At 56.2% G+C, this 27,153-nt stretch overlaps 1 protein-coding gene across 8 annotated transcripts; it reads right to left on the bottom strand.

Moving 5' to 3' along the window:
• Positions 1-806: 806 nt before the first annotated feature.
• PDZD4 (PDZ domain containing 4) lies at positions 807-26,929 on the bottom strand. Of its 8 annotated transcripts, XM_073013331.1 has the most exons (9): positions 26,421-26,925; positions 6,936-7,189; positions 6,491-6,733; positions 5,876-5,966; positions 5,355-5,453; positions 4,683-4,745; positions 4,116-4,217; positions 3,703-3,813; positions 807-3,510 (listed from the first exon to the last, which is right to left on the bottom strand). In XM_073013331.1, the coding sequence occupies exons 3-9, from the start codon at positions 6,496-6,498 to the stop codon at positions 1,963-1,965; spliced, it is 2,022 nt and encodes a 673-aa protein (XP_072869432.1). In that variant the 5' UTR covers positions 6,499-6,733; positions 6,936-7,189; positions 26,421-26,925; the 3' UTR covers positions 807-1,962. The 8 variants fall into 8 exon arrangements, with proteins under 8 accessions (XP_072869432.1, XP_072869431.1, XP_037844734.1 ...); XM_073013330.1 differs by lacking the exon at positions 6,491-6,733 and having other exon boundaries at positions 6,954-7,189; positions 26,421-26,926; XM_037988806.2 differs by lacking the exon at positions 6,491-6,733.
• Positions 26,930-27,153: the final 224 nt, after the last annotated feature.

Genomic DNA, 27,153 nt, shown 5'->3' with positions numbered 1-27,153 from the left:
GATCCACCCACCTTGGCCTCCCAAAGTGCTGGGATTACAGGCGTGAGCCACCGCACCTGGCCTATATTGCCTTCTTTCTGGAGAATCTGAATGCCTCCTTGACCACTTCCGCTCCTTCACAGCAGCACTGCCCACTCCAGGGGGTACCACTCCCATGGCAGGCTGTGCCCATGTTGTCTGCGGAGTTGTCTTTGAGGCCCTGACCCTGCCCAGCATTGAGCATGGCTCCTGGCACTTGACAGAGCCCAAAGGTTTGCTGAGAGCTCCCAGGATGGAAGGGCCCTGGCAACAACGTGGGTATTCATCTATCTGGCCAAGACATCAACTGAGTGCCTTCTGCAAACTGAGCACCTTGCTAGGCACTGTGGGATCACCAAATGGGGAGGGCAGCTTCCGCCTTCCAGAGTGGATGGCACCAGGCCCTGCTGGGCAGGATAGGACTGGAACCCACTTCTCTGTGGCATGTGCCAGCAGTGGGCCCCACCTACGGTTTGGTCCATGGAGATGACCATGGCCCTTACCTGGAGGCTAGTCTGAAGTCAGGCTTCTGCCAGCCTTCTGCATCTGGTCACCACCCTGTGACTGTGACACCTCTGAAATGACTCAGGTGACTCTGGTATATCTCCTCCTGGGGTGCCACACAATTGCCCATGGGAGGTCACAGTCACTGCTCCTGACATCCGAGATAAACCGAGGGCTGCAGCATGGCTTTCAGTTGACTCTAACCCTGCCCCCTCTTCCTTCTCCCACCCCAAACTGACAACTCTTTCCCCAGCCCAATAAGAATGAACACAGGGAGGCCACGATTCAACCAAGTACAAAGGCAGCTTGCTTTATTCTCGAGATGCAGGGGGAAGGGGTGGTGCAGCCTGTCTGCCTCCAATCTGGGGCTCTCCAAGCCTGAGGGGCACCCCCAGGCAGCCTAGTTCACACGTGCAAATCCTGAGGAGGCTGGGGGCCTCTCCTTCCCAGTCAGCCCACCACCTCACTGGGGTCCAGGTTGCGGATCGCCACCAAGTCCTCTCCAGGCCGCATGGCCCAAGGTCTTCCACTGCTGCTCACGGGGCTTGGTTTCTAGACCCCTTCTAAGCACCTTCTTCAGTTCATTCAGAAGAGAAGCCCCTGCTCCAGATGGTGTGGGGTGCAGAACGGGCGCTGTGACTTCTTGGTGGACACCCTGCAAGACCCCTCCGTTCCTGCAGTCTTGCTCTCTCTCTCAGTCACTGGGGAAACAGGTGCCCCCCAAAAGCTCCCCGTTCCCACACCTCAGAGTGGAAGCCACCAGAACAGCGGCTTCCCATTCCTCCCACCTTTCCCTCCCCTTCCCTCCCATCCATCCCCAGCCCTCCCTCCTGATCTTCCTCCCCAACTCCCTTCCCAGCCATCAGTGGAGGGGGGAGTTCCACCTCTGCCAGGCTGCCTGAAGGAGCTGCCAGCCCCCAGGTCAGGTCCACAAAACAAAACAACTATTGGCAAGCACAGAAAGGGAGAAAAACCACAAAAATCGGGGTGCCTTTGTCTACAAATAACTGCAGCGGGGAGAGGCCGAGCTCAGCAGCGAAGCCAGACACTCTCTTGTGCTCCTTTCAGCTCAACTTCCCTGTCTGCAAGTACACGGGTCGGGTGGAGAGATCACTGGGGGTGTGTGCGTGCACGTGCGAGCACACGCAAGAGCATGGGGAATGGGAAATGCACACGCACAGCCGAAGGGGTGCCCATTACAGGTGTGCCCCCAATACTGGCCACTAGCATGGTCACTTTACTTGGGCAGAAAGAAGAAAAGCGTCCCTTCTCCTCAGGGGCTTCTCTCTGCTAACAAAGCCCTGTGCGCACACCTAGACGGGGAGGTGTGTGCATGCGCACAGCGAGCACGTGCGCACACACACACAATCTCTATAGGAGAGTGAGGGCCGGGGCCCCAGGGGGCTCCTTGGGCCTGGGCCGTGCACCCGCCCGGGCAGCTCACACAGTAGTGACCGAGAGGAGAGGGTTGTAGACCCGCTTGCCATCAGCCGAGCGTGCGCCATGGGCCAGCATCTCCTGGATGGTGATCCAGTTGTCCAGGATCTTCTTGTTCCGCTTCTTCATGGTTTTGCGGTGGCTCAGGGCAATGATGTTGAGCTCGGGCTTGCTGTCGCCATTCTGCTGCTCCCGCAGGCACTCCAGCCGGCTCTGCATCATGAACTCGCGCCGCTTCCGCTGTTCGCGGGCTCGGATCAGGTGCTGCTTCCGCTCCTCCTTGCTCCAGTAGCGGCCCATCTTCATCTCGCTCACTGCGTCGTCGTCGGTAGTCATACCGCTGCGCTCCTCCCGGATCTTCAGGGCACGGGCTTTCAGCAGCCGATCTCGCACGGGCCGCTTGGCCACGTAGCGGGTTCCATCGCTGCGCACCTTCACCTTCCACTCCATGCGCGGTGCTTCAGTGGCCGCGGTCGCCACCCCACCCACCCGAGGGCCACCGGCCAAGCTCAGGGGACCCTGGCCCAGCTCCTCCAGGCCTCGCGTCGGGGCCAGCTGCACGCAGCTGTGGTAGTGCTCGCCCTCCTGGCCCTGGCCGCGGTGGCGCCGCGAGAGGTAAGGGCTGCCTTCGGGGCCCACGCGCTCCAGGGTCAACCCGGTCTTGGGATTGCGGCGGCCGCGCTCCTCCGCATGCTGCCTCCGGCCGGCCTCAGAATCCCGGGAGAGGGACCGGAACTTCGTGGGGCTCCCTGGTGGAGGAGCTGCCTTGGCGGGGGTGGCAACAGGGGGGCCGGGAGGGGTCCGGTTCAAGTTGGAGTTGCCAGCCGCAGCCCGCCGCAGGGGACTCTCGGGCAGGGGTTCCACGAGCAGCGGGGTGCTACGGCAGCTCTCCCCAGTGTTGTAGGCGCTCGTGCTGTCCTTGTCCGACTTCTCAGGCAGCTCGGAGATGTCAGACAGCTCGTGCTTCTTGGGCTCGCTGGCCGCCAGGTCGTAGAGGCTCTCCTCCTCCAGCAGCCAGGCCTTCATGCAGCGCTCACGCAGCTGCTGCATCTTTTGCGCCCGCAGGATGTTGCGGCACTTGAATTCCAGGTGCCGTAGCTCCTCCTCCAGCATGGCCATCTCGTGGCCCAGGCTCTCGTTGCGGTTGACGTCCAGGGCACTGTTGCCTCCGGAGGCCCGGGGGAAGAGGAGGCCCAGCTGGTTGCCGTTCTCTAGGTGGCACTTGATCTCCAGGAGCTCGCGGTAGCGCTCATACTCCTCATCCGTGAGGCCCGGGACGTCGCCAGCTCCCAGCCCCGCCCCCTCGGCCAGCAGAGAGTCCATGCTGAAATGGAAGTCCCGGCTCTGCAAGGCGTCCCCTTGCAAGCCAAACTTGCGCAGGCTTCCCGGGGTGTTGGTGGAGCTCGGGGGTTCGTCCCCCAGCAGGTCGTGCTCAGAGCTCTCTTCGTTCCGGGTGCTCTCGTCAGTCCGGCCCACCCCGCTGTCCAGCTCCTGGCTGTTGCTCAGACCTGGGCCTGCGTCGGGAGCCCCCTTCTCCTCTTCGTTTCGGAGCTACAGCAGAAAGGTAAGTACCGCTCAGTTAGGTCCCATGGACAGGGATGTCACGGGATGTCACAGGATTGCAAGGGCTTCAGACCTGGTTCATTTTCCTGCCAAGCATTGGGAGACCCTGCACAGCCTCAGCGCCTTCCACCCAGTTCTTTCCTTCTTGCCCTCCCCACCAGCGCCCTTCTCCTTCCTCACCTGCTGGGCAGGGGGTGATTTCAGTTTATGAGCACGCAGCTCCCCCTCATTCTCAGAGCCAAAGTCATCCAGGAAGTCATCCCGGTCGCTGTCCTTCCACCGTTTCGCCAGCTGTGGAGACAGGCCCTGGTGTCCCCACAGCTTCAAGGACCTCCCCATATACCCTTCTTGTCTGCTCTGGGCCCCACACTTGGTTTCTTTGTTTCAGTGAAGTTCAACAACCTGGGGGGCAGGGTCCCAGGCAACTCAGCCTTCAGAGGCCAGGAGGGGAAATGGGCCCTGAGAGACCCCTGCCCACCCGCCCTCCATCAACTCCAGGTTGTTGGCACATCTGTGCCCTAGTCATGGCCAGCAGCTTCCAAGACAGAAAGCCTGATGTCGTGGCCCTGGGTCGCCCTGCCAGGCACACACACCTGGCTCTCAGGTCGGGCCACCAGCAGGGAGATGTTGGTGTTCTCTTCCTGGCTCAGGATGGCCACCGCCTCTTCCCGGTTCTGGACGTCCACACCGTTAATCTGAGGCAGGCCAGGGTACAATCAACAAGGATGCTAGGGCTGGCCCTAGGGCGGACCCTGGGCGAGTGCAGGGAGCCCAAGCACTCTGGGCTCCGCTGGGCTAGGCTGGGGCTTGAACTCCGGGAGGATGTAACTAAGTGGAGGGTACTAGGGAGAGGGTGGCCTGGCTCTTGCAAGAACCAATGTGTGCTCAGGACAGCATGGAGTGGAGCAGAGGGAGAGGGGTCTGGAGGTTTCAGAGCAGCAGGGGCCCTGGATGCCAGCAAATCCCATAGGCACACGGGAGCCACTGGGGTGAGTGGGCAGGAGAGAGATGAGACTCAGCTTGGGTTTGGGACATGGCAGGCTGCTGGGCCTCAGGCTTGGCTCTTAGTGGGAGAGAGCTAGGGACTGGCTAAAGAGAGGTGGCTGGGCCGACAGGTGCAGCGGGGCCTTGGGCCAGGCCTGCAGCCTGCAGGTGCTCACCTGGATGATGCGGTCTCCCTCACGGATCCGGCCGTCTTTGGCTGCAATGCTGTTGGGATTTACCTGCAGGACACACACATCTTGGGGACTTGGTGCCTAACATGCCCTTTCAGTAGAAGGGAGCAGGCTCACCTCAGGGGCCTCCAAAGCAAGCTGAAGACTCTCTGGCTCCCGTTCCAGCCCCAAGTCCCAGAAAGCAGGGGCAGAGGCTGTGGAGTAGTCGCCTCTCCCTGCCCCTGCCCCTGGCACTCCTAGGTTCCTCTGCATGGAAGCCTGTGCTTTTGGTCAGCCCTGGGCATTGGTGGGAAGTAGGACATTGTCCATCTGGAAGGGTGGCTTTAGTGGGCAGCTGCTAGTAGGGAGGGGAGCGAGGGGCCATCCCCCTCCTGGGGATACACAGACATCTGCCCAAGATGGGTTCAGGAGAAGACTAGAAAGCAACCCTGTTGCTCGTTCTCAGGCCCATCTGCTGTCCCACCCGGACACAGGCCTCTTTCTGCAGATGACTGCCTCGGTGGACAGTGGCTGAAGCCGTCGACCATCCTCACCTCACCACGCAGTACCCTAGCTGTGATGCCCTGTCTCTGCTAGCTGGGACCTCACGGGCAGCCTCTGAGCCATGGGCAGGCCACATGGAGGGGCCTCGGGGCTGGGGCATACCCGTCTGCATACCTCTCCGACATAAATGCCCAGGTCCTCCTCGTCGTCCGTGCGGTAGCAAACCATCAGGCCCAGCTTGTCCCGGTGGCTACTTTTATACAGCTCCACTTCCTGCCACGAGGGGTCCGGGAGGAAGCAGAGGTAGAAAGCCCCAGAAATGCGTGAGTGAGGGAGCAGGCAGCACAGCGCAGCCCCTCAACCCGCAGCCCCTCAGCTTCCTCTGGGACCCCTGAGCTATTTCCAGTCCCCGCTTTGAGGGTCTCTCTTACCATCCCACGTGGCGCATGTACTCAGTGGTCTCCCTCCCAGGAAATGCGCGAGGCACACACACAGGCACAGGACACAGAAGACAGACGTGCATGGGACGTGGACTCACCAACATGGACGGAACATGTAACCTCACCCGCACCCTCCCTGACTCAGCCAGACACGTGCCAGGAGGGCCACAGGGTCAGGCCTGGGCAGGAAGGCACGCAGGCGTCGGGGCGGCTGCCACAGCTGGCTGCGGGCCCTAGCCTGGCCACCCGGCTCACCTCATACTCCAGCTCGTCCAAGCGGTCTGCCTCCTGCGGGCCGCCCTCCATAAATTCCGCCGGGTCATAATACTCATGGCTGATGGGGGGGCTGCCCAGGAGAAGGTGGGGGTCAGACCAGCTGGCTGTCCTCTCACACCTCAGCCCCAGCTCCCAGGCAGGCCAATCCCAGCGTGCCTGGCACGGAGACCTGCTCTGCTTGTGCTCTCAAGGGTGGGTGGCCCAGCTGCCTCCTGCAGAGCTCCTTCCTGGGCAACATGCAGCCATGCAAAGACCGGGGACACTTCTCGCACCTGAGTGTGCGGCATCCACACGGAGGACCTGCACATGCCTAGCTCGCCCGTCCCGCAGACCAGACTCCTCCAACCACACCAGCTGGCAGGGACCGACTTCTCCAATCTCTAGGTGCCCACCCACCCGCCCAGTACTGGCCCCACTCATGCAACGCCCCCAGGAGTTATCCAGGCCCTGGAGGACTTCTGCAGAGCAGAGGGAGGCCCACCCTACCTCCAGGGGCTGCCTTCCTGGCCCCAAAACTCAGATTGGCTGCTCATGGCCCTGTGGCCTACCTCCCCACAGCCCGAGCTAAGATTAGCAGAATGAGGCAGCGCTCACGCGGTCATGAGCCACCAGGCCTGGATGAAAGGCCCTTCTTCCAGTCAGGCCAAAGAAAGAAGCCGAAGAGATGGAGGAAATTCAGAGCAGGTAGAGGAATGAGACAGACAAGGGATGCAAGAAGATTCAGGGAGTGATGCTTGTGAGGCAGCAGAGGAGAGAGGATGGAGGAGTAGGAGCTGAGGCCCTCAACCCTGGCACTTCCGGCAGCGTCGTCCCGGACAGGAGGGTCCTCCCTCGGCCCTGGGGGTAGATACAACGGGGCACCTTCTGGAGCCCGGCCCAAGGCTAGAGGCCTGGAGGTTTTGGAGCCCTCGGATACCACGGTCAGCTCTGGAGGCCAAGGGGCCTGCTTCCTGCCCAAGAGGGTGGTGTGCAGATGGCCACCCCAGGTGGCCTGCCCTCTCTGGAGGCAGGGCCCGGGGCCCTCCTGAGGGCGACTCACAGCTCAGAGAGGACGTACGGCTCCAGGATGACCATGGGCGGGGTGGGCGGACGCAGCTTGCCCAGCGCCATGATATGCTCGAAGGTGATGTCGGTCTGAGTGCCACTGTCCACCAGCTGCAGGTCGTGACAGGAGCTGTCCCCCCGGAGGCGGGGGCTGCGTCTCAGCACCTGGATCACCAGGGGCTCCTTGGAGGAGCGCAGGGCCTGCAGAGTTTGCTCCTGAGACAGCTTGGAGAGCTCCTTCCCGTTCACCTACGGCAGAGACACGCCTCTGTAAGAACCCTCAAGGGCCCACTCCTCCCCTGTGAGGTCAAGGCAGAGGCCCTAGCTGGCAGGACCTGGGCTGACAACCAGCACCCTAATCCACTCAAGCAAGGAATCTGCTCTCTGTCTGCAGCCCTGGCTACCTTTGGTACCCCCGTTCCCAGGCAAGCCCCACTGCTCAGCCTTCATCCCACTGAAGGCCAGCTGGGGATCGCCAAGTCACACCAAGGGCTGGGGAACCCAGCCTCTGTGCACTGGGTCTGGAGGCTGTGATGCCACCCTACAACGTCCTCCAGACTCTGCTTGAGCTCTCCTGGTCTCTCCCCATCCGGACCCGCTTCTTTCTAGGGCAGCACTAAGGCCAGAGCTAGCATGAAGAAGATCCCATTGAGTTCCTTAGCACTGACTGGACCATAACAGCCAACACTCAGTGAGCATCTGTGTTGTGCTCATTCAACATCAAGCAAGAGGATGACCTTGACTCTTCAGATGAGCTGAGTCTCTCAACAAATGTCTACTCACTAGGGAGGGCCAGGGTCAGGTTGGGGGACAAGTAGGAAGATGCCTAAAGATATGGTGTTGTATCCTCACAGTGGCAACTGACTTGCCCAAGAGAAAAGGCTTTGACATACAAGAAACCCCCTGGAACTGCAAAGTAGCCTAAAATAGGTGCCAGGAAAGTGGTCCTTATAAAGCCACCACTGGGCCGGGCACGATGGCTCACACCTGTAATCCCAGCACTTTGGGAGGCTGATCACAAGGTCAGGAGATTGAGATCATCCTGACTAAAACGGTGAAACCCCGTCTCTGCTAAAAATACAAAAAAATTAGCCGGGCGTGGTGGTGGACGCCTGTAGTCCCAGCTACTCGGGAGGCTGAGGCAGGAGAATGGCATGAACCCAGGAGGCGGAGCTTGCAGTGAGCGGAGATTGTACCACTGCACCCCAGCTTTCGTGACAGAGTGAGACTCTGTCGCAAAAAAAAAAAAAAAAAAAAAAAGCCACCACTGTTTTTTGGGCACGTGCCATGTGCTACATTCTGGGAAAGACCCCTGATGTGGGTCCCCACAAAATCCTAACCCCCAACAACCTTGAGGGAGATGCCATTATTGCAGATGAGGAAACCGCGTCAGCAAGCTCAGCAAGGTGGTGGCACTGAGTCAAGGTCATGAGCCAGGACAGGCTGCCCGGTGGCCAGAAGGAGGGGTCAGGGAGGAGGCGGCCATCGAGGGCCAGGGCCCAAGGTGGAAGCGGGACCTGAGCAGCTATGTGGGATGCTATGGGGGTGAAGGAAGGACGATGGAGGGGAGCAGAAGGAAGCCCATTATGTACAGCGCAGCTGGTGAGGCAAGGAGTGCCCACAAGGTTTAAGGCTGCTTTCGCAGCACCCTGGGACAGTATGCTGCAACCTTCAAGTCCTCCTTGGGGAAGGGAGGCAAGTAGAGAAGGGATGAATGACTAAGGACCAAGAAGGACTGAACAGACTCCACCAGAATTCAGGGCACAGGGCCAGCAAGGGTCAGCAGGAAGCACTTCCAGGAGGAGGCAGCTCTCGAGGCAGGTGTGCAGGGTCTCCTCATGGGCCCAGTGGCTTGTGGAAGGGTTGTTCTGGGCCCGGGGAGGCTACACAGTAGCATTGTGCCCAAATGGCTATGCCCCGCAGGTGAGTGTGGGGACAGGTAAGGGAGCACACACGGCTGGCCATGTACGCCTCGGCGGGAGGCAGAGAAGGCTTCTGGAGCGGGGCAGCTGGCCTCCATCAGGCAAAGGGAGCAGGGCCAAGAAAAGACACGGGGAGGTTGGTTGCAGTTGGAAGCGAAGCCCCCAGTCAGCACGGAGAGGACCCAGAGTCCACCCAGGGATGGAGCAGGCTGGGAGCTTGTGCCAGATGAGAGGGCAGAAGGGCCCTGGGCGTGGGCGCAGGTGGCTGCGGCTGCACAGAGTCCTCTGCTTTTCCGAGTTGTGCGAATCTTAGCAAGTTTACAAGAACTCTCTGTCCTGCATTCTCAGGGCAGCACCTCCCTCCCCGGGTTTCTCACAGAGATATCAATTCCGACGGCAAAATCTTGTCTTAGTGCCTGCAACACAGTAGAACCACCACTGTAGGAGTCTTTTCGGGAAGACAGATATCACAGGAGAGCCCAGCTTGTCCTCGGAACCCCTGTGGCCTCAGCAGTGGCTCCTGCGTTACCTTTTTTCGACTTATGTCCTTGTAGATAATCATTGAAGTTTTCTTTTTTTTTTTTTTTTTTTGAGACGAAGTCTCGCTCTGTCGCCCGGGCTGGAGTGCAGTGGCCGGATCTCAGCTCACTGCAAGCTCCGCCTCCCGGGTTCACGCCATTCTCCTGCCTCAGCCTCCCGAGTAGCTGGGACTACAGGCGCCGCCACCTCGCCCGGCTAGTTTTTGTATTTTTTAGTAGAGACGGGGTTTCACTGTGTTAGCCAGGATGGTCTCGATCTCCTGACCTCATGATCCACCCGTCTTGGCCTCCCAAAGTGCTGGGATTACAGGCTTGAGCCACCGCGCCCGGCCTGAAGTTTTCTATGTCTCCCTTCTCCCCCAAATTTTTCATATTCTGAAAAGAGCTTGTTGTCAAAATCAGTTTTGTCTGATTGTAAAAGAAACACATGTTCATTTTTTGTTTTGGGGGGCTTTTTTGAGATGGAGTCTTGCTGTGTTGCCCAGGCTGAGGTGCAGTGGCACGATCTTGGCTCACTGCAACCTCCACCTCCTGGGCTCAAGCAATTATCCTGTCTCAGCCTCCCAAGTAGCTGGGACTACAGGTGTGTGCCACCACGCCCAGCTATTTTTTTTTTTTTTTTAGACAGTCTTGCTCTGTCATCCAGGCTGCAGTGCAGTGGCACAATCTTGACTCACTGCAACCTGTCTCCTGGGTTCAGGCGATTCTCCTGCCTCAGCCTCCCCAGTAGCTAGGATTACAGGCACCCACCACCACACCTGGATAATTTTTGTATTTTTAGTAGAGATGGGGTTTCACTATGTTGGCCAGGATGGTCTCGAACTCCTGACCTCAAGTAATCCTCCTGCCTCAGCCTCCCAAAGTGCTGGGATTACAGGCATGAGCCACCGCACCCGGCCATGCGGCCTATTTCCTTCCAGTCTGTTTTCTATGTGTGCCGTTTTGCAGCTGCAGGCCCCTTAAGGTCCATCCACACCAGTGGACCATCATGTTCATCATCACATCACTAAGGCTGGCTTTGATTTTTTATTATAAAGAATGTGGCGGCCGGGCGCGGTGGCTCAAGCCTGTAATCCCAGCACTTTGGGAGGCCCAGACGGGCGGATCACAAGGTCAGGAGATCGAGACCATCCTGGCTAACCCGGTGAAACCCCATCTCTACTGAAAAATACAAAAAACTAGCCGGGCGAGGTGGCGGCGCCTGTAGTCCCAGCTACTCCGGAGGCTGAGGCAGGAGAATGGCGCGAACCCAGGAGGCAGAGCTTGCAGTGAGCTGAGATCCGGCCACTGCACTCCAGCCTGGGCGGCAGAGCAAGACTCCGTCTCAAAAAAAAAAAAAAAAAAAGAATGTGGCAAAGACACATTTCGGGGTGGATTTTGCACATTTTTCATACTTAAATCTTTGTGTAACCAGTGGTTGTCAAAGTGGATAAAGTATCTTGAGGTGCAATTTCTGGATCAAAGACTATAAAGGAAACAGCTTTCAGCTAAGAAGGTATTTGTTGGAAGACCATAAGAATGTCAGTCGGGACAGGGTGCGCTGTGCTTGGTGGAGAGGCTGCAGTGAGAAAGGCAGGATGGAAGAGGGTGGGTGGCAGCAGAGTGTGGGTTCAGGAAGGCTGTAGACAAAGGGACACGACGGAATGGCCTCAACACTCTCAGCAGCAGTGACTAGAGCCAACTGAAGCTGGGAAATTTGGGAGCCAGTTGTCAAACACAGTCATTATTGCTATTGTAACTGTAGAAATGTACAGGTAACTGAATGATATTAACAACAAAGTCAATAAATCCTCGGAACACATCACTGTCTAATTATCTTACTACACTTTTCTGTCATCTGTGCTCTTGGGGTTATTCACATCTGGTGTGGGAGGTGGGAATACTCTGATGGTGTGTGCATTCCCCCCAACTCCAAGCTCAGTGACATCGCAGTGGTGGCTTGAAATCGGCTATAGTGGCAGCATTTACACCAAGGATCTCGGAAAAATGCTCCAAATCAGGGCTTTTTGTCTGGGAACATTTACCAGCTTACCACTGCCCTTGAGGAGAAGCCAAAACACAAGCAGAAGGGCTCCGAGCTGTCCTCAGGGTTTCTTCCTGAACTCCCGGGGCAGGACAGCAAGCAGGCAGTGGGATGCTCAGGTGACAGAGATGACATAGAACGCAGGAATGCCTTTCTCCCTGGAATCATTACCCAGCAGCAGTGTTGCTATGGAAACTGAGGAGAGCTTGCTGGGCGGGGTGGTGGAGGCTGGGATGTCAAGAGGGGGATGGGCGCATGCACAGCCTCAGCACCTCAGATCAACAGCAATCAGAGTGATCGCCTGTGACAGCCAGGCAAGTCTTTGGGGGGAAGCCACTGGCTCTTGAAGCCTTCTCTCTCTCTCTCTCTTCCTCATCAGGTCATGCTGGACCCCCAAGGAAGAAATGAGCTCCTCTCTGGGGAGGGGCTAAGGGCTGCCAACAAGGTGGGACAATATGGGGCCATGAGCATAGAGGTACAGGGCCAGGCACATGGTAAGGAGCCACATTGTGGCCCTTCTGATGACAGCAGCTCTTCCAGTTCTGCTCAGAGCCCTGCCCCCACCACCCCCAACCATCCTGACGTAGCACACTGGTAAAGCCACCCCTGTAATGCCCCAACTTTCAGATTGCCTACTCCACCACTCCAGTCTCTAAAAGGCACAAACATTCAACATGGCCAACCCCAGGCTTGCTTCCCGCCAGACTCTCCCTCCTGCCCCACCTGCAAACATTTGCATACCCTGGGAGCTCGCCCCACCAAGACAGAAGACCTAGTCCAAGCCCTGGTCAAGCAATTCCAATTGGATCAAAGACCTACAGGGACAAAGCAAAACAAGAGAACAATATCTTTACGGTGTGGGATAGAGACGAAATTCTCAATATTTCAAATGGGCAAGCAATAATGGAAGAGATGTAAAACTTCTAGATGACAAAAGACACCCTAAATGTAGTATAAAGGCGGGCTCAGAGAGCCTTACAATGCACGGACCTCATAATGGGTTTTCCAGAATATGCAAAGAATTCCTACAAAACAAGAAGAAAACACAGACACAAACAACTCAAGAAGAACATGGGCAAAGGATATCAACAGGTGCTCAGGGCAAAGGGGACCCACCAGCAAGCACCTGGAGCCATGAGATAGGAGGAGACGCCCTTCAGAACCGCCACCAGGAGGACGTGGGCATGAAGGCCACAGCGGTCAAACACTGGGGACAGCCCAAAGGTCTGACAGCGGTCAAACAAACAATTCCTGGCATTCTGTATGTGCGGTTAATGGAGGCGCACATGCTTATTCATAGTATGTACTTGGAAAACACGGCAGAGAGGCAAGCAGAGGAAGGGCGTCGGGGACGAGTGGGCACAGTCGGCTTCAATCTGCCTTTAACACCTTCTTCAAGGAAAAACGCTCAGGCCAACAGGGCCCACATCAAGGCTGGGTGCCAGTGCTGGTGGTAACGCGAGATGATGCCCCATACTTCTCCAGATGCTACGGCAAGTCCAGGAGGCCTCAAGGTACCCAGGCCGGAGCTCAGCCTTTTATGTGTGATTGCCTAATTACCTCCCTTTCGTTAGACTACAAACCCCAAGAGGGCTTCACCCTGAGTTCTACTTCCATCCCAACTCCTGGCAGTTTGCTAAAGACAAAAGGTTAATGTTTCTTGGCTGAATTAAAATTTTATATATTTCCATAATTTGTTGAATATATATTAATGACCTATAATTTATCTGATCTATCTTTTAAAAAACAATAATAAGAAATGGGAGGCCGGGCGCGGTGGCTCAAGCCGGTAATCCCAGCACTTTGGGAGGCCGAGACGGTCAGATCACGAGGTCAGGAGATCGAGACCATCCTGGCTAACATGGTGAAACCTCGTCTCTACTAAAAAATACAAAAAACAAAAAACAAAAAAAAAACTAGCTGGGCGAGGTGGCGGGCGCCTGTAGTCCCAGCTACTTGGGAGGCTGAGGCAGGAGAATGGCGTAAACCCAGGAGGCGGAGCTTGCAGTGAGCTGAGATCTGGCCACTGCACTCCAGCCTGGGCGACACAGCAAGACTCGGTCTCAAAAAAAAAAAAAAAAAAAAGAAGAAACAAGGTTTCACCATGTTGCCCAGGCTAGTCTCTAACTCCTAGGCTCAAGCCATCTGCTTAGTCCTCCCAAAGTGTTGGGATTATAGGCATGACCCAGCCCCTGGGTCTGATGTACCCAGACTCTACTAAAAATACAAAAATTGCCCGGTGCGGAGGCTCACACATGTAATCCCAGCACTTTGGGAGGCCAAGGCAGGCAGATCACCTGAGGTCAGGAGTTCGAGACCAGTCTGGCCAACAGAGTGAAACCCCGTCTCAACTGAAAATACAAAAATTAGCCAGGCATGGTGGTGCACGCCTGTAACCTCAGCTACTTGAGAGACTGACGCAGGAGAATCACTTGAACCTGGGAGGTGGAGGCTGCAGTGAGCTGAGATTGCACCACTGAACTCCAGCCTGGGCAACAGAGTGAGACTCCATCCACCCCCCATCCCCCCCCCCAAAAAAGTCTCCTTCATCAAGTGCAAGCCTCCCTCCTTTGGAACAATCCAGAAGAAATCCACTTTGCTTCTAGTATGTGGAGAGTGGGGATTGTTGACTGAGCTCATTATCACAAAACTCTCACTATTGAATGTTTCCTTCATTGAGAGCAACCTCCCTCCTTTGGAACAATCCAGAAGAAACCCACTTTATCTTGCAACACTTCGCGTACCTGAAGCCCACTCAAATGCCCCTTGTCCCCCCTCGTCCGGGTTCCCAGTGCCTCTCATTTTCTCCAGTGCTCCTGTGCCATCCTGACCACATGCTGGGCATCATGCTTCCCCTAAGCGAGGCCACCCTGTGGCAGTCAACCCTGTTGATTGGGTAGTGAGCTGGCAGCCAAGCAAACCCTCAACGCCTGTTCACAAAGACCCCTCCTCCATCCCATGCTAGCGCCATAGATTTTGTCGCATTTCCTTTCAAATAACACTGAGGAGGCAGAGGAGCACAAAGATGAAAATACAAGTCCCTGGTACTCCGCTGCCCCAGGGAGTGCAGCAGCCTGTGAGCACAACACGGCTCAGCCAGGAGCTTGATGTGCCCTATGGCGACCCTTCAGCATACAGATCTATTTCCTTCCTGATTTGCTGGAGGAGCTCACCTGGGGAGTGAATGTAGACAAGAACAGGAGAGGCCCAAGGAGAGTCCTGGGGCACCCTGACATTGAGCTGGCTGGGGAGAGAGACTAGGAAGTCCCGGGAGGGAAGCTGAGGAGCAGCTCAACGCACTGGGTCGGAGCCCGGGAGAGGAGGGCGAAAGTGTGACCTCTGGATTTGCTAAAAGGTGGGAGGGGGCCGGGTGGGGAAGCTCGACCTGCATCGACACAGCCTTCTGGAGCTTTTTGCAGAGAAGGAGCAGGGGCAGCTCGGGTAGAGGAGCTCTCGTTTGGGTTTTCAGGGACATCAGAGCGGCGGCTGAGTACCAATGAAAGAGCAATTGGCAAGGCCAGGGAAAGTGCTGGCACCACTTTCCCCGCATGAGGGGGACATGCGGGCAGGGGAGGGGGACACAGGGACAGGGGAGGGGGCAACACGGGGCAGGCGAGGCAGGCATGACGCGAAGTCGGCCCCACGGGCAGTCGCTGTGGGGTGACGATCTCCCGCAAGGCAAGGGACTGGCGGGCCTTAGGGGAGGCGCGAAGCGGGGCGCCCAGGGTGGAGAGGGCGGGGCCCCAGGCGCGCTCGCCCCACCCCCTGAGCCCGGAGCCGCAGACAAAGAGCGCGCTGCAACGGCGGGGTGGCTGCGGCCGCGGGAGCAGGGCGGACCACACTCGTCCCTGCGCCGCCACGCTGGTGGCTGGACTAGCAGGACTCCTGCCCGCCAGCCCCGCCACCTCCGTCGGAGGCTGAGCTCTGTTTCCGGGCCCTGCCCCAGGCACCCTGCCGCATCCAGCGGTGGCAGGCCCACAGCCGGGTGGGGCGCGACGCCGTCTTGCTGATCAGGAATCTCTGGGAAGCGGAGAAGAGAGACCAGAGAGACTAAGAAAACAGTTGTGGCCTGGGAGACTCGCAATCGCGAGTGCTTGTCTGTCACACAGCGCCTGAGACCCCTTTCACTCTCACTGGTAACGCGCGGGATGGGAGGTGAAGCCACATCACTTCCAGGGGCCCCCGTGGCTGCCACGTTCGGACTCCCCTTACCCTACAGATGTAGAGTAGGAAACAGGCTGGGGAAGGACAGAGACAGGAAGTTATCCTCTGCCCCGGGCTGAGCTCTGACCTACCTGCTGGCTCTCAGCTCTGCCGTCTGGACTATCCAGGACACCTTGGAAGCAGTTGTGACTGTAGCTTCCAGGCCAAGTCAGGCATCAGGGGGCTCTTCCAACGGGGAGAGCATCGGAGGAGAAAGGAGGAGCCTCAAGCTCACTACATTCACCCACTCAGTGGCCCAGCAAAGTCCCCATTCATGTTTCCCCAGCTCGGGATTTTGAAAATTGCCCGCCCACAAGCATGTGGGAACATCTGCAGATTCCCCACACCTGCTCTCCGGGTTTCTACACACACATTTGCAGAAGCATTTGAAAGCAAGATGCCACCAGTCCCATTCTCCGTGGAACCACAACACCCTTGGCACGGAATTCCGCACTCATACAATGGGCCAGCCTCACATCTCCCCAGCTGTCCCACTAACACCTTTACAGCTTTTTTAAAAAATCTAAGATTTGAGGTTGGGCACAATGGCTCATGCCTGTACATCCCAGCACTTTGGGAGGCCGAGGCGGGCAGATCACAAGGTCAGGAGTTCGAGACCAGCCTGGCAAATGTGGTGAAACCCTGTCTCTACTAAAAATACAAAAATTAGCCAGGTGTGGTGGCTTGCACCTGTAGTCCCAGCTACTCAGGAGGCTGAGGCAGGAGAACCACTTGAATCCTGGAGGCGGAGGAGGTTGCAGTGAGCCGAGATTGTGCCACTGCACTCCTCCATCTCAGAGAAAAAAAAAAAAAAAAAAAGGCGGGGCGTGGTGGTGCGGTGCTGCCTGTAGTCCCAGCTACTTGGGAGGCTGAGGCAGGAAAATCAACTGAACCCGCGAAGCAGAGGTAGAAGTGAGCTGAGATCACACCATCACACTCCAGCCTGAGCGACACAGAGAGACTCCATCTCAAAAACAAAACAAACAAACAAAAAATCTAGGATTCAATCAAGAAGCACACATACTACATTCGGTTGTTAGGTCTCTAGTTATTATGTCTCCTCTCTAATCTAGAAAAATATATATATATGTATATTTACTTTAATGAGAATGACTTCTTGGAAGAGACCAATCCTTATAGAATGTGCCAGAGTGTGAATTTGCCTGATTCATTCCCGCGGTGAGATTCAGGATGAGCATTTTGAAAAGAGCACCTTGCAGGAGAAGCTGTATGTCTCCTCCCCAGCCCCGCATCTGGCGGCTGGCAGGGTCAGGCTGCCCCACTGTTGAGGAGGCTGTTTGATCACATGGCCCAGGTGGCGGCTGCCAGATCTCTCGCCTGTAAAGATGCAGTTTCCCTTCCTGATTCACAGGTAATTTGGGGTAATATTTGGAGACTTTGTGAATATTCTGTCCCCAACAACCTTACATCTAATGGTTTTGGCATCCAGTGATGATCTTTGCCTGAATTAATTACTGCATTGGTGGCTGCAAAATGTCTCCACCGATGTGTAAGAATTCTAAAAGGGACAAAGAGGTGACAGGCCCGACAAGTAGCATGGCTGCCCACACCCCCAACTGTGGCCGCCTGGGCAAGCCATACCACCCCCCTCCATAACTCTGTGTCCACCCTTTCTGCCTGGGGACAGGAGAGAGAGAAACATGGGAGGGCTTCATCTCAAAGGCCTTTGAGCAGTTAGTAGGGGGAAGGGGCGTCTGGGTGTCCATGAGAGACATGTATACTGGTAGGGGTGCCGGTGAAAGGGAAGGAGGGTTAGTTAGCTGCACATGGCAGGGAAGAACAAGTTATGTCCTGTAAAGACCCCACGTAGGCAACAACCCTTGGAAGTTCTGATTTAATAGCTGTGGGGTGAGGCCTCACCCTCTTATTTGTTAAAAAACAAAACAAAACAAAACAAAAACAGCTCACTTCTCCATCCATGTTAGTGTGGTTTGGGGCTACCACGGATGTACTCCTGGTCCCTACCCAAGGCCCTAGCTACCCACAGCCAGTGGGCTCCACATCACCTGGGAGCTTGTGAGAAGTGCAGAATCCCAGGCCCCATGCTGGTGGCTCAGTCAGAAAGTGCACTTTAACAAGGACTTCCGGTGGAGGGTGGCGCCGTACTGACTCAGAGCGCACCCTGGAGGAACCAGGACAGACCTCAGAGAAGGCCTTCTGCATGAGGCAAGCATCTTTCCTTCCTCTCACTTCCCCTTCTCTCCCCGAATCCCAGGGTCTGTTGAAGTCTCATCAGTCCACCTGGCCCCCACCTGTCTGGGAGAGCGATGGCCTCTCAGACACCTCTGTAGTCCTGGCTCAGAAGCAGAAAGGAGGCCGGGCACGGTGGCTCACGCCTGGAATCCCAGCACTTTGGGAGGCCAAGGCAGGCAGATCACTAGAGGTCAGGAGTTTGAGACCAGCCTGGCCAACATGGTGAAACCTTGTCTCTACTAAAACACAAAAAGTAGCCAGGCGTGGTGGCAGGTGCCTGTAATCCCAGCTACTCGGGAAGCTGAGGCGAAATTGCTTGAACCCAGGAGGCGGAGGCTGCAATGAGCCGAGATCACAACACTGCACTCTAGCCTGGGTGACAGAGCCAGACTCTGTCTCAAAAAAAAAAAAAAAAAAAAAAAAAAAATAGGAAAGAGGAGTGTCCCACACCTTGCACAGGAAAAGCCAAGCACTTCCGGAAGCCATTATCAAGATCAACCTTCAGGTACATGTTCACAGCTTACCAGGCACGTGGCCCGGCAACTAAACTCATCCTCCCACCCACCTCAGGCTAACCTGACTGGCTAAGGGCACAGTTCACATCTAGCAACAATCAAAGCAATGTTCCCTCTGCAGCGTTTCTCATTTCCAATGCTCCAAGCAGCCATGAGGACAGGCAGAATGCACTGAAAGGGAGGACATCTTGTCCAGTCCCAGGCTGCTCAGCCTCGCCTAACTCCTGTGCAAAATGACCATATATGCCTCCGCTTTGTTCCCTGTCCATCTGTTTTCTTTCTTTCTCTCTCTCTCTCTCTCTCCCTCTCTTTCTTTCTTTCTTTTTTTTTTTCCAGACACAGTGTGGCTCCATTGCCCAGGCTGGAGTGCAGTGATGCAATCATGGCTCACAGCAGCCTCCAACTCCTGGGTTCAGGCAGTCCTCCTGCCTGACACTCCCCAGTAGCTGGGATTAGAGGTGCAAGCTACTACGCCTGAGCGATTTTTTATTTTTGTAGAGACGAGGTCTCAATATGTTGCCCAGGCTGTCCTAACTAATATTATACTATGTCACACTTCTTCAAAACTTGGAGGTCCCTTTCCTGAGAGAAATTCTCAGAATAATACTGGACATTCTTCTGTCACTGGGCATTAACTGTGACATACCCAGATGTAAGGCCTTCTCCATGTAACTTCCTTTTTCATTATTTTTATTTTATTTATTTATTTATTTATTTATTTATTTATTTATTTGAGACAGGGTCTCACTGTGTCACCCAGGCTGGAGTGCAGTGGCTTGATCTTGGCTCATGCAACCTCCACCTGCTGGGTTCAAGCAATTCTCCTGCCTCAGCCTCCCGAGTAGCTGGGACTACAGGTGCATGCCACCACGCCCGGCTAATTTTTGTATTTTGGTTTTTTTTTTTTTTTTTTTTTTTGAGATGGAGTTTCGAGCCCAGGCTGGAGTGCAATGGCATGATCTCAGCTCACTGCAACCTCTACCTCCTCCCAGGTTCAAGCAATTCTCCTGCCTCAGCCTCCCGAGTAGCTGGGATCACAGGCATGCGCCATCATGCCCGGCTAATTTTGTATTTTTAGTAGAGACGGGGTTTCTCTATGTTAGTCAGGCTGGTCTCGAACTGCTGACCTGAGGTGATCCACCTGCCTCAGCCTCCCAAAGTGCTGGGATTACAGGCATGAGCCACTATGCCCGGTCAATTTTTTGTATTTTTAGTAGAGATGGGGTTTCACCATGCTGGCCAGGCTGGTCTCAAACTCCTGACCTCATGATCCACCCACCTCGGCCTCCCAAAGTGTTGGGATTACATGTGAGCCACCGCGCCCGGCCAATTTGCACTTCTTAATGACCAGCTGAATGGCCTGTGGGCAGCAACTCCCCCTCCGCCCAGCGAGATCCCGTGGGACACATCATCTGTGTCACTCTTTTCACTGCCATTTCACAGGTGACGAAACCGAGTCACTGAGCCAGTGGACCATGCAGCGACTTGCCCCTGGCCACACAACTGGCAGTTGGTGACTGCCTCCATTCCTATCTCCACGCTGCACTGCCTTCTCCCCCGGGATGCGTGCATGTGGCCATGGAGTTCCTGTTCTAAAGCTTTGGTGAGGTTTGTCGCTGGGTGGCAACCTGCACATCTTCAGTGTGCAGAGGGCAGGTGTTCATATGTCATACATGAACCTGGGGAACCGTCACCACCGTCAGGGCAGTGGCCATTTCTATCTTCCCCAAAAGTGTCCTCGTGCCCCCTGCCCATCCCTGCAACCACAAATCTGCTCTCTGGCACTATCGAATTTCATTTCAGCGGACTGGACAGTCCTCAGGAACCCCGAGGTGAGAGGGGAAAGGGCATTCTACAATCTTGGAACAATGATACAGAGCAGGATGACCTGGTCCGGAAGGTGGCAGTCAGAATTCAGTGTCCGGCCCTCTGTTCTTCCACTCCACAAGGACTTTATCAGAGCCTGCTGCTTCCCCAGGCAGCTTCTGTGGCAGAACCACTAAGCTGACTGAGAGACCAGCTTTCCCTGGAAGGATGGAGGCCAGCGTGGGTATGCTGGCACCATCTGGTGCTGGTGGGGTGGGTAGGCAGACTGCCCGTGTCAGACCCAAATCCCTGCTCACGGGAAGCCCCTGTGCAAGCGGGAGGGAGCCAGAGAAGCCACCTTGCTCGGTGGGTGGGAGAGCAGCTTGGAGGAAGACGTCGCTGAAGAGGGGACACTGGCTGCCACCCTTGCTCCTGCACTCAAGCAGTACTTTCTCCCCCCCACAGTTGCCTACGTGTTGGTGATGGTCTCCCTCTTATTAAAAGGGGAGCCTAGGGCCAGGTGTGGTGGCTGACTCCTATAATCCCAGCACTTTGGGAGGCCGGTACGGGTGGATCACCTGGGGTCGAGAGTTCAAGACCAGCCTGACCAACATGGAGAAACCCTGTCTCTACTAAAAATACAAAATTAGCCAGGCATGGTGGCGCATGCTTGTAATTCCAGCTACTCGGGAGGCTGAAGCAGGAGAATCGCTTGAACCCTGGAGGTGGAGGTTTCAGTGAGCCCAGAACATGCCATTGCACTCCAGCCTGGGCAATAAGAGTGAAACTCTGTCTCAAAAAAAAACAGTGGGGGGGAGACTGGGGGAGGGGGCAAGGCCCTGTCTGCAGTGTCTCTCTGCTGAATGCCCTCCACCCAGGATGGCTGCCAGCACCATGGGGGCTCACATGTAGGTGCTTTAGGCAAGAATGCCCAGGAGACCACCAGAAGGGCTGGCCAGGTGTCCTTTGGCCTCCCCCGACGTGGACGGAGGGAAGACAACAGGTGGTACTGACCCACTCTCCTTGTAAAGCCTGAGTAGGATGGGCAGGAGGCCAGTCCCAAGCACCAGGGATTTATCCCCTGACCATCTCTGGCGTGCCCAGATGCTAGCAAGCACATCATGGTGTCAGAGAGGGAGTGCCAAGGCCGAGAGACAAGTTCAGCAGAGTGTAGACCATGATGAGATATACGACAAGGGGGCCTGGTGGCAGTGGAGGGACATGGGCTGCAGAAAAGGCTCGGGAGCTGGGGACATGTTGCTTCCTGCCTTCCATTCTGGGCAACCGGCCTGCTTCCTTTTCGTAGCTCAACACGCAGTAATCCCCCATTTTCAGGGGAGGTCCCAGATTTTCTGAACTAGGAGGACATGATTGGAATATAGGAATGGGGCTGAGGTTCCGACATGACACACAAAAGTGCCTGTGACGGCCCACATCCGTGGAATAAAGGAACCATGTGGTCATCTCACTAGCCACAGAAGCAGCACTGCACAATCCAACGTCTCTCATGATAGAAACAAATTAGGAATAGAATGGGAACTTCCTTACACTGATAAAGGACAGCTATGAAAAAGCCACAGCTAACTTTATACTCCCTAGTGAAAGACTGGAGGCTTCTTTACCTCTAAGATAAGGAACAAGGAAAAGACACTTCACCGGCACTTCTATTCAACATTGTACTAGAGATTCTAGCCACAGCAAATTAACAAGAAAAAGAAATCGAAGGGTCAGGCACGGTGGCTTACACTGGCAATCCCAGCACTTTGGGAGGCCGAGGCGGGCAGCATTACTCGAGGCCAGGAATTCGAGACTGGCCTGGCCAACATGGCAAAATCTCATCTCTACTAAAAATACAAAAATTAGCTGGGCGTGGTAGTGAGTGCCTGTAATCCCAGCTACATGGGAAGCTGAGGCAGGAGAATCACTTGAACCCAGGAGGCAGAGGTTGCAGTGAGCCGAGATCACACCACTGCACTCCAGTCTGGGCGGCAGAGTGAGACTGTCTCAAAAAAAAAAAAGAGAAATTGAAGGCATCCAGATTGGGAAGGAAGAAGAAAAACGATTTCTATTTGCCAATGACATGATCCTAATATGCAGATAATCCTGAGGACTCTGCTAAACAAATGATACTTAATAAACAATTTTAGTAAGGTTGCAAGATATAGGATCAACGTATAAAAATCAATTTTTTTTTTGAGACAGAGTCCTGCCCCTGTCACCCAGGCTGGAGTGCAGTGGTGCAATCTCAGCTCACTGCAACCTCTGCCTCTGGGGTTCACACGATTCTCTTGGCTCAGTCTCCTAAGTAGCTGGGATTACAGGCACACACCACCATGCCCTGTTAAAATTTTTTTGTATTTTTAGTAGAGACGGGGTTCCACTATGTTGGCCAGGCTGGTCTTGAACTCCTGACGTCAGGTGAGCCACCCGCCTTGGTCTCCCAAAGTGCTGGGATTACAGGCGTGAGCCAACACGCTCGGTCAATCAATTGTATTTCTATACAGCAGCAATGAGAAGGCTGAAAGTGAAATTAAGAAAACAATTCCATTTACGATAGCATCATAAAGAAAATACTCATGAATAAACTTAACAAAAGTGCAAAACATCATTTAAAGAAATTAAAGACCTAAATAAATGGAAAACATACCACATGCTCATGAACAATAATCCCCAATTGATCCACAAATTTGATGCAATCTGTATCAAAATGCCAGCTGGCTTCTTTCCAGAAATTAACAACCTGATCCTGAAATTAATATGGAAATTTGAGGGACTTAGAATAGACAAAACAGTCTTGAAAAAGACATACAAAGTTGGAGGACTCTCATTTCTTTATTTCAAAACTTGCTACAAAACTGCAGTAATGAAAGCAGTGTGGCGCTGGCTTAAGGACAGACATTTTTCTAAAGAAGATACACAAATGGCCAACAAGCACAAGAAAAGATGCTCAACATCATTTAGCTAACAGGAAGTGCAAATCAAAATCACAATGAGATACCACTTCACACCCAGCAGGACAGCCATAACAAAAACCCAGAAAATAACAACTGTTGGCAAGGATACAGAGAAATTGGAACCCTTATATGTTGCTGGTGGGAATGTAAACTTGTTCCAGCCACTGTGGAAAGCAGTTCAATGGCTACAGGCAAATACTCCAAAGAAATAAAGGCAAGGATTCAAACAGATACAAGTAGACCAGGGTGCCGGGCGCGGTGGCTCAACCCTGTAATCCCAGCACTTTGGGAGGCCGAGACGGGCGGATCACGAGGTCAGTAGATGGAGACCATCCTGGCTAACACGGTGAAACCCCGTCTCTACTAAAAAATACAAAAAAACTAGCCGGGCAGGCGCTCGGGCGCCTGTAGTCCCAGCTACTCCGGAGGCTGAGACAGGAGAATGGCGTAAACCCGGGAGGCGGAGCCTGCAGTGAGCTGAGATTCCACACAGCCCAAGGGGGTTGGAAGCACCCCAAATGCCCATCAACTGACGAATGGATAAATATTATGTTGTATATCACAAAATGAAATATTATTTGGCAATAAAAAGAAATTGACTACTGATACATGGATGAACCTTGAAAACATTATGATTAATGAAAGCCAGACACAAAAGGTCAGTTTCTATGAAACGTTTAGAAGAAACAAATCCATAGAGACAGGAAGTAGACTGGTGGGTGCCAGGGGCTAGGAAGTTTGTAGGAGAAATGGAGGTGTGACCGCTAATGAGTGCAGGGTTTCTTCTGGGGTGATGAAAATGTTCTGGAATTACTGGTGTGGGTTGCACAACTTTGTGAATATACTAAAAACCAGTGAGTTGTACACTTCGAAAGGGTAAGTTGTATGGTAGGAGAATTATAGCTCAATACAGCTGTAATTTTGGAAGTGCTGTGAGTCATTGGCAGAAAATGGCTTGGAACACAACGCTAGGCTAGAGACTTGGGGGTTCCTAGCCTGGGGGTCCCAGGCCTCTGTGGATTGTATATGGAAGGCGCTGCAGATGCACTTGTGCTTTTTTCTGAAAATCAGACCCATGAAGTGTCTCACCCTGATAAGGTGCAGAGGCCCAAGGGGGTGCAGATGAGGTTATTCAGGGGAGACAGGGAGAAGTGTCGCCTGAAGATGGGGGAGCACCCGTGTTTAAGCTGGCCGGGAGGCAGGCACGGGGTCCCAGAAGCTGACCAGTCTGTTGGAACAAAAGCGCCTTCTCCTCTGAAGAGGCTGGGACCTGGTGATGCGTCCACCTCCAGAAGTGCAGTCCCCTGAGACAGCTCATGGCCTGCACTGCTTTCCGTATCCACTTTTTTCAGTCCTCTTGTTTTCTCTTAGCTGTAAAGGATAGTTCTCCTCCTAAAATCCCGGCTCTGATTGGGCCAAGGAGGAATGTAGAAAGTGAAAGTTTGCAGCCAAACTTCCACGGGAGTTTTCAAAGGGAGCCCAGCAGGAAAGCGCACAGAGGGTGCATGCGGTAGTGGCCCTCCTCCTGGCGGGTCTCCTTGGAGAGGGCAAGTCCATTCTATGAAGGAGAGCTTAGGGCGCAGAGCAGGGAGGGCCCAGCCAGGTTCACCTCCCTGAAGGCAGGCCCAGACCGACCTGCTGAGGCCTTCCCGGAGGGCTGTGGGGAGCCCCAAGGGCTACCGGTGTCTTCCCATGGCTCATTTCAGGCCTGGGGTGCAGCTCGGGTCGCTCTCCCCTATCCACGCGTCCCCACGAGGTTGGCCTTAAATGAAGAGCGGCACCAATCCTTCTCCAGGAAAGTCAAGACGGCCCCGGATGAATCGTTTGGAGAAATCGCTTGCCGTTTGATGGAATAACTCCCGAAAAGGAAGCAGTAGGATGGGATCCAGAGTCCCCGTCAACTAACCATCCCAGCCCCGGAATCCAACACGGATTCCACAGGACGCCCTCTTGGTCGCATTCCTATCCCGCTAGGGGGCTGGCAATGGCCACACAAGGTTTCCAAACAGCGGGAACAAGAGACGAGGAGTGGCAGCCAGGAACTGAGAGGGAAGAAGGCGGAGGACAGCGAACGGGAGAAGCCGAGGACCCCGCGCACCCCCGAAGAAGGGCCGGGGAGAGGGGACCCGGAGTTCCGCCAGGCTGAGGCAAGATTTGCGTCCCCGCCCTGCCCCTCCGCTCCCGCACAAGGTGGCCAGAAAAGCTCGGCTCACAGCGTGAAGTCAGTCCCCGGATTCCTAGGAATTCTTCCCCGCGCCCCGCCCCGCCTCCCCTCACCCCCAGAGTCCTCGCCGATCCCTGCACGGGTTCCCCCACGTTCTCCCAAGCCAACACCCTTCCTTGCAAAGCACTTGATTCCTTCCCAGTCCAGACCAATAAACCCGGGAGATGAATCCAGGCCACTAAACGCATACCTGTCTGAGCCCTGTCTGCTCCTGGGTGCCTTGACCTTGACCTCCCGCCACTTAGCCCTAGGGGGTCTCAGCCCACAGCATCCGGGACATTTCTCTAGACAGTTTGCAGGGTGCACACAGAAAGTACACAAATGCGGGGCCGGGGGAGCCTCCGCGCACACAGAGACGGGGCACAGGAACGCACTCACGTAGTCACGCCACGCACAGGCAAGAAGCCCCATTTCGGGCCGCGGGGCTGGGCTCCAGGTCCGAGCTCAGGGCCCCGCGTCTCCTTCCCTCCCTGCGGGGCTTTCCTGGTCCACGCCCCCCAAAGCCCGGTCAAGCACTGCCACCCGCAGAGAGCCCAACCCGCTGATCCCGGCGGTGCCCACTCACCCGAGACGCCCAAGGCCCGGGAGCCCAACGTTCGGGCAGGGCCAGGCGGGAGTGGGTGTCGGGGTGGGCACGCAGCCCCCGGCCGGACTTGGACCACGCCCGGGGACGCCCACACACTCCTACGCTCCAGGCCCGCCGGGATCGAGATTCGGCGCCCCCCCGCACGGCGGGAGCCTGGCTCCCTCCCCCGCCCTGGGTCCTGCTGGGAGAGCGTGTGCGGGGAACTGCGCTCGTTGCTATGCAACCTCCATCCCGCGCCCGCCGCACCGCGCCTCCCGGGACGGAAGCGCGCCCCACCCGGGCCAACCCTAACTTCCCACCCCACCCGTGGCTGGTTTCCACGGAGCGACAACACTCAACAGCCCCAGGATGGGAGGGTGCGGACGGCACACTACCTTTTCCTCCTCAAGCCCTCCCGCTCTCCCACGCCCGCCGCTCCGCCGCTCCGGGCCTCCCCACTGGCCCGCTCCTTCCCGCGGAGGGCCGCGCCCCCGCCGCAGCGCTGGCAGCCTTACCTGCAGCATCACTTTGTACTGCTCCTCCGGTTTCTGGACCACGCACATATTACATCCCATGGTGCTGGCCGGCGAGAGGAGGCGGAGGGTGGGAACCGGAAGACGCCTTTCACTGGCCCGGGCGCGGGACCTCGGGTCCCGGGTCGGGGCCCGGGGCCATACCCTGGCGCGGGGGGCGGGCCGCCTAGCGGGGGAGGGGGGCACGCCCCCGAGGTGGGGGCAGCGGCTCGCCCCTCAGGTTAACTCTTCGCTGGCCGAGGCCAGGCGCGGGCATGCTCCCTCGCACCCGGCCAGGAGAAAAAGGGCAGCGGGGGATGGGCGGGCGCGCCGGGCGTTGCCAGGCTACGGCCCCCCAGGAAGCGCGGGGTCGCGCCGGGCCGCCAGGGGCAGTCAGGGCCCGTCAGGGGCCGTGGGCCGCGCGCCTCCCCGCCCGCGGGGCCCGCCGCTGCCGCTGCCGCCTCCGGCTCCTGCCCATGGCCGCCAGCCCTGAGAGCCCGGCCCTCGCGCTCGGCGCCGCGGCCCGGCCCGCGACAGGGGGGCAGCGGCGCGGCGGCGGCGGCCCCCGCCCGCGGCCAGGCCAGCGCCCGCGCTCCCGCCTCGCCCGGCCGCGCTCTCGGCGCTCCCGGCGCCCGCTCTTCGTCCAGCAGCCGCCGGCCGTCTCCAGCTCCCGCCTGGGACGACGGGCACGCGCGCGCGCCCACGGCGGCGGGGGAGGGGCGCGGGCACGGGGCGC

Source organism: Chlorocebus sabaeus, chromosome X (assembly GCF_047675955.1).
Source record: "Chlorocebus sabaeus isolate Y175 chromosome X, mChlSab1.0.hap1, whole genome shotgun sequence".
NCBI lineage: Eukaryota > Metazoa > Chordata > Mammalia > Primates > Cercopithecidae > Chlorocebus > Chlorocebus sabaeus.
This window is presented reverse-complemented; position numbering and strand designations above follow the sequence as displayed.

What these genes read in the sequence shown, in the direction of transcription:
- PDZD4 (XM_037988806.2), bottom strand. Translation starts at nt 26,480, where the DNA reads ATGGGATGTAATATGTGCGTGGTCCAGAAACCGGAGGAGCAGTACAAA. An exon ending in AGTACAAAGTGATGCTGCAG is followed by an intron (nt 7,190 to 26,420) that starts GTAAGGCTGCCA and finishes TCTCTGCCGTAG; the next exon opens with GTGAACGGGAAGGAGCTCTC. An exon ending in AGGGAGACCGCATCATCCAG is followed by an intron (nt 4,218 to 4,682) that starts GTGAGCACCTGC and finishes GGCCTGCCTCAG; the next exon opens with ATTAACGGTGTGGACGTCCA.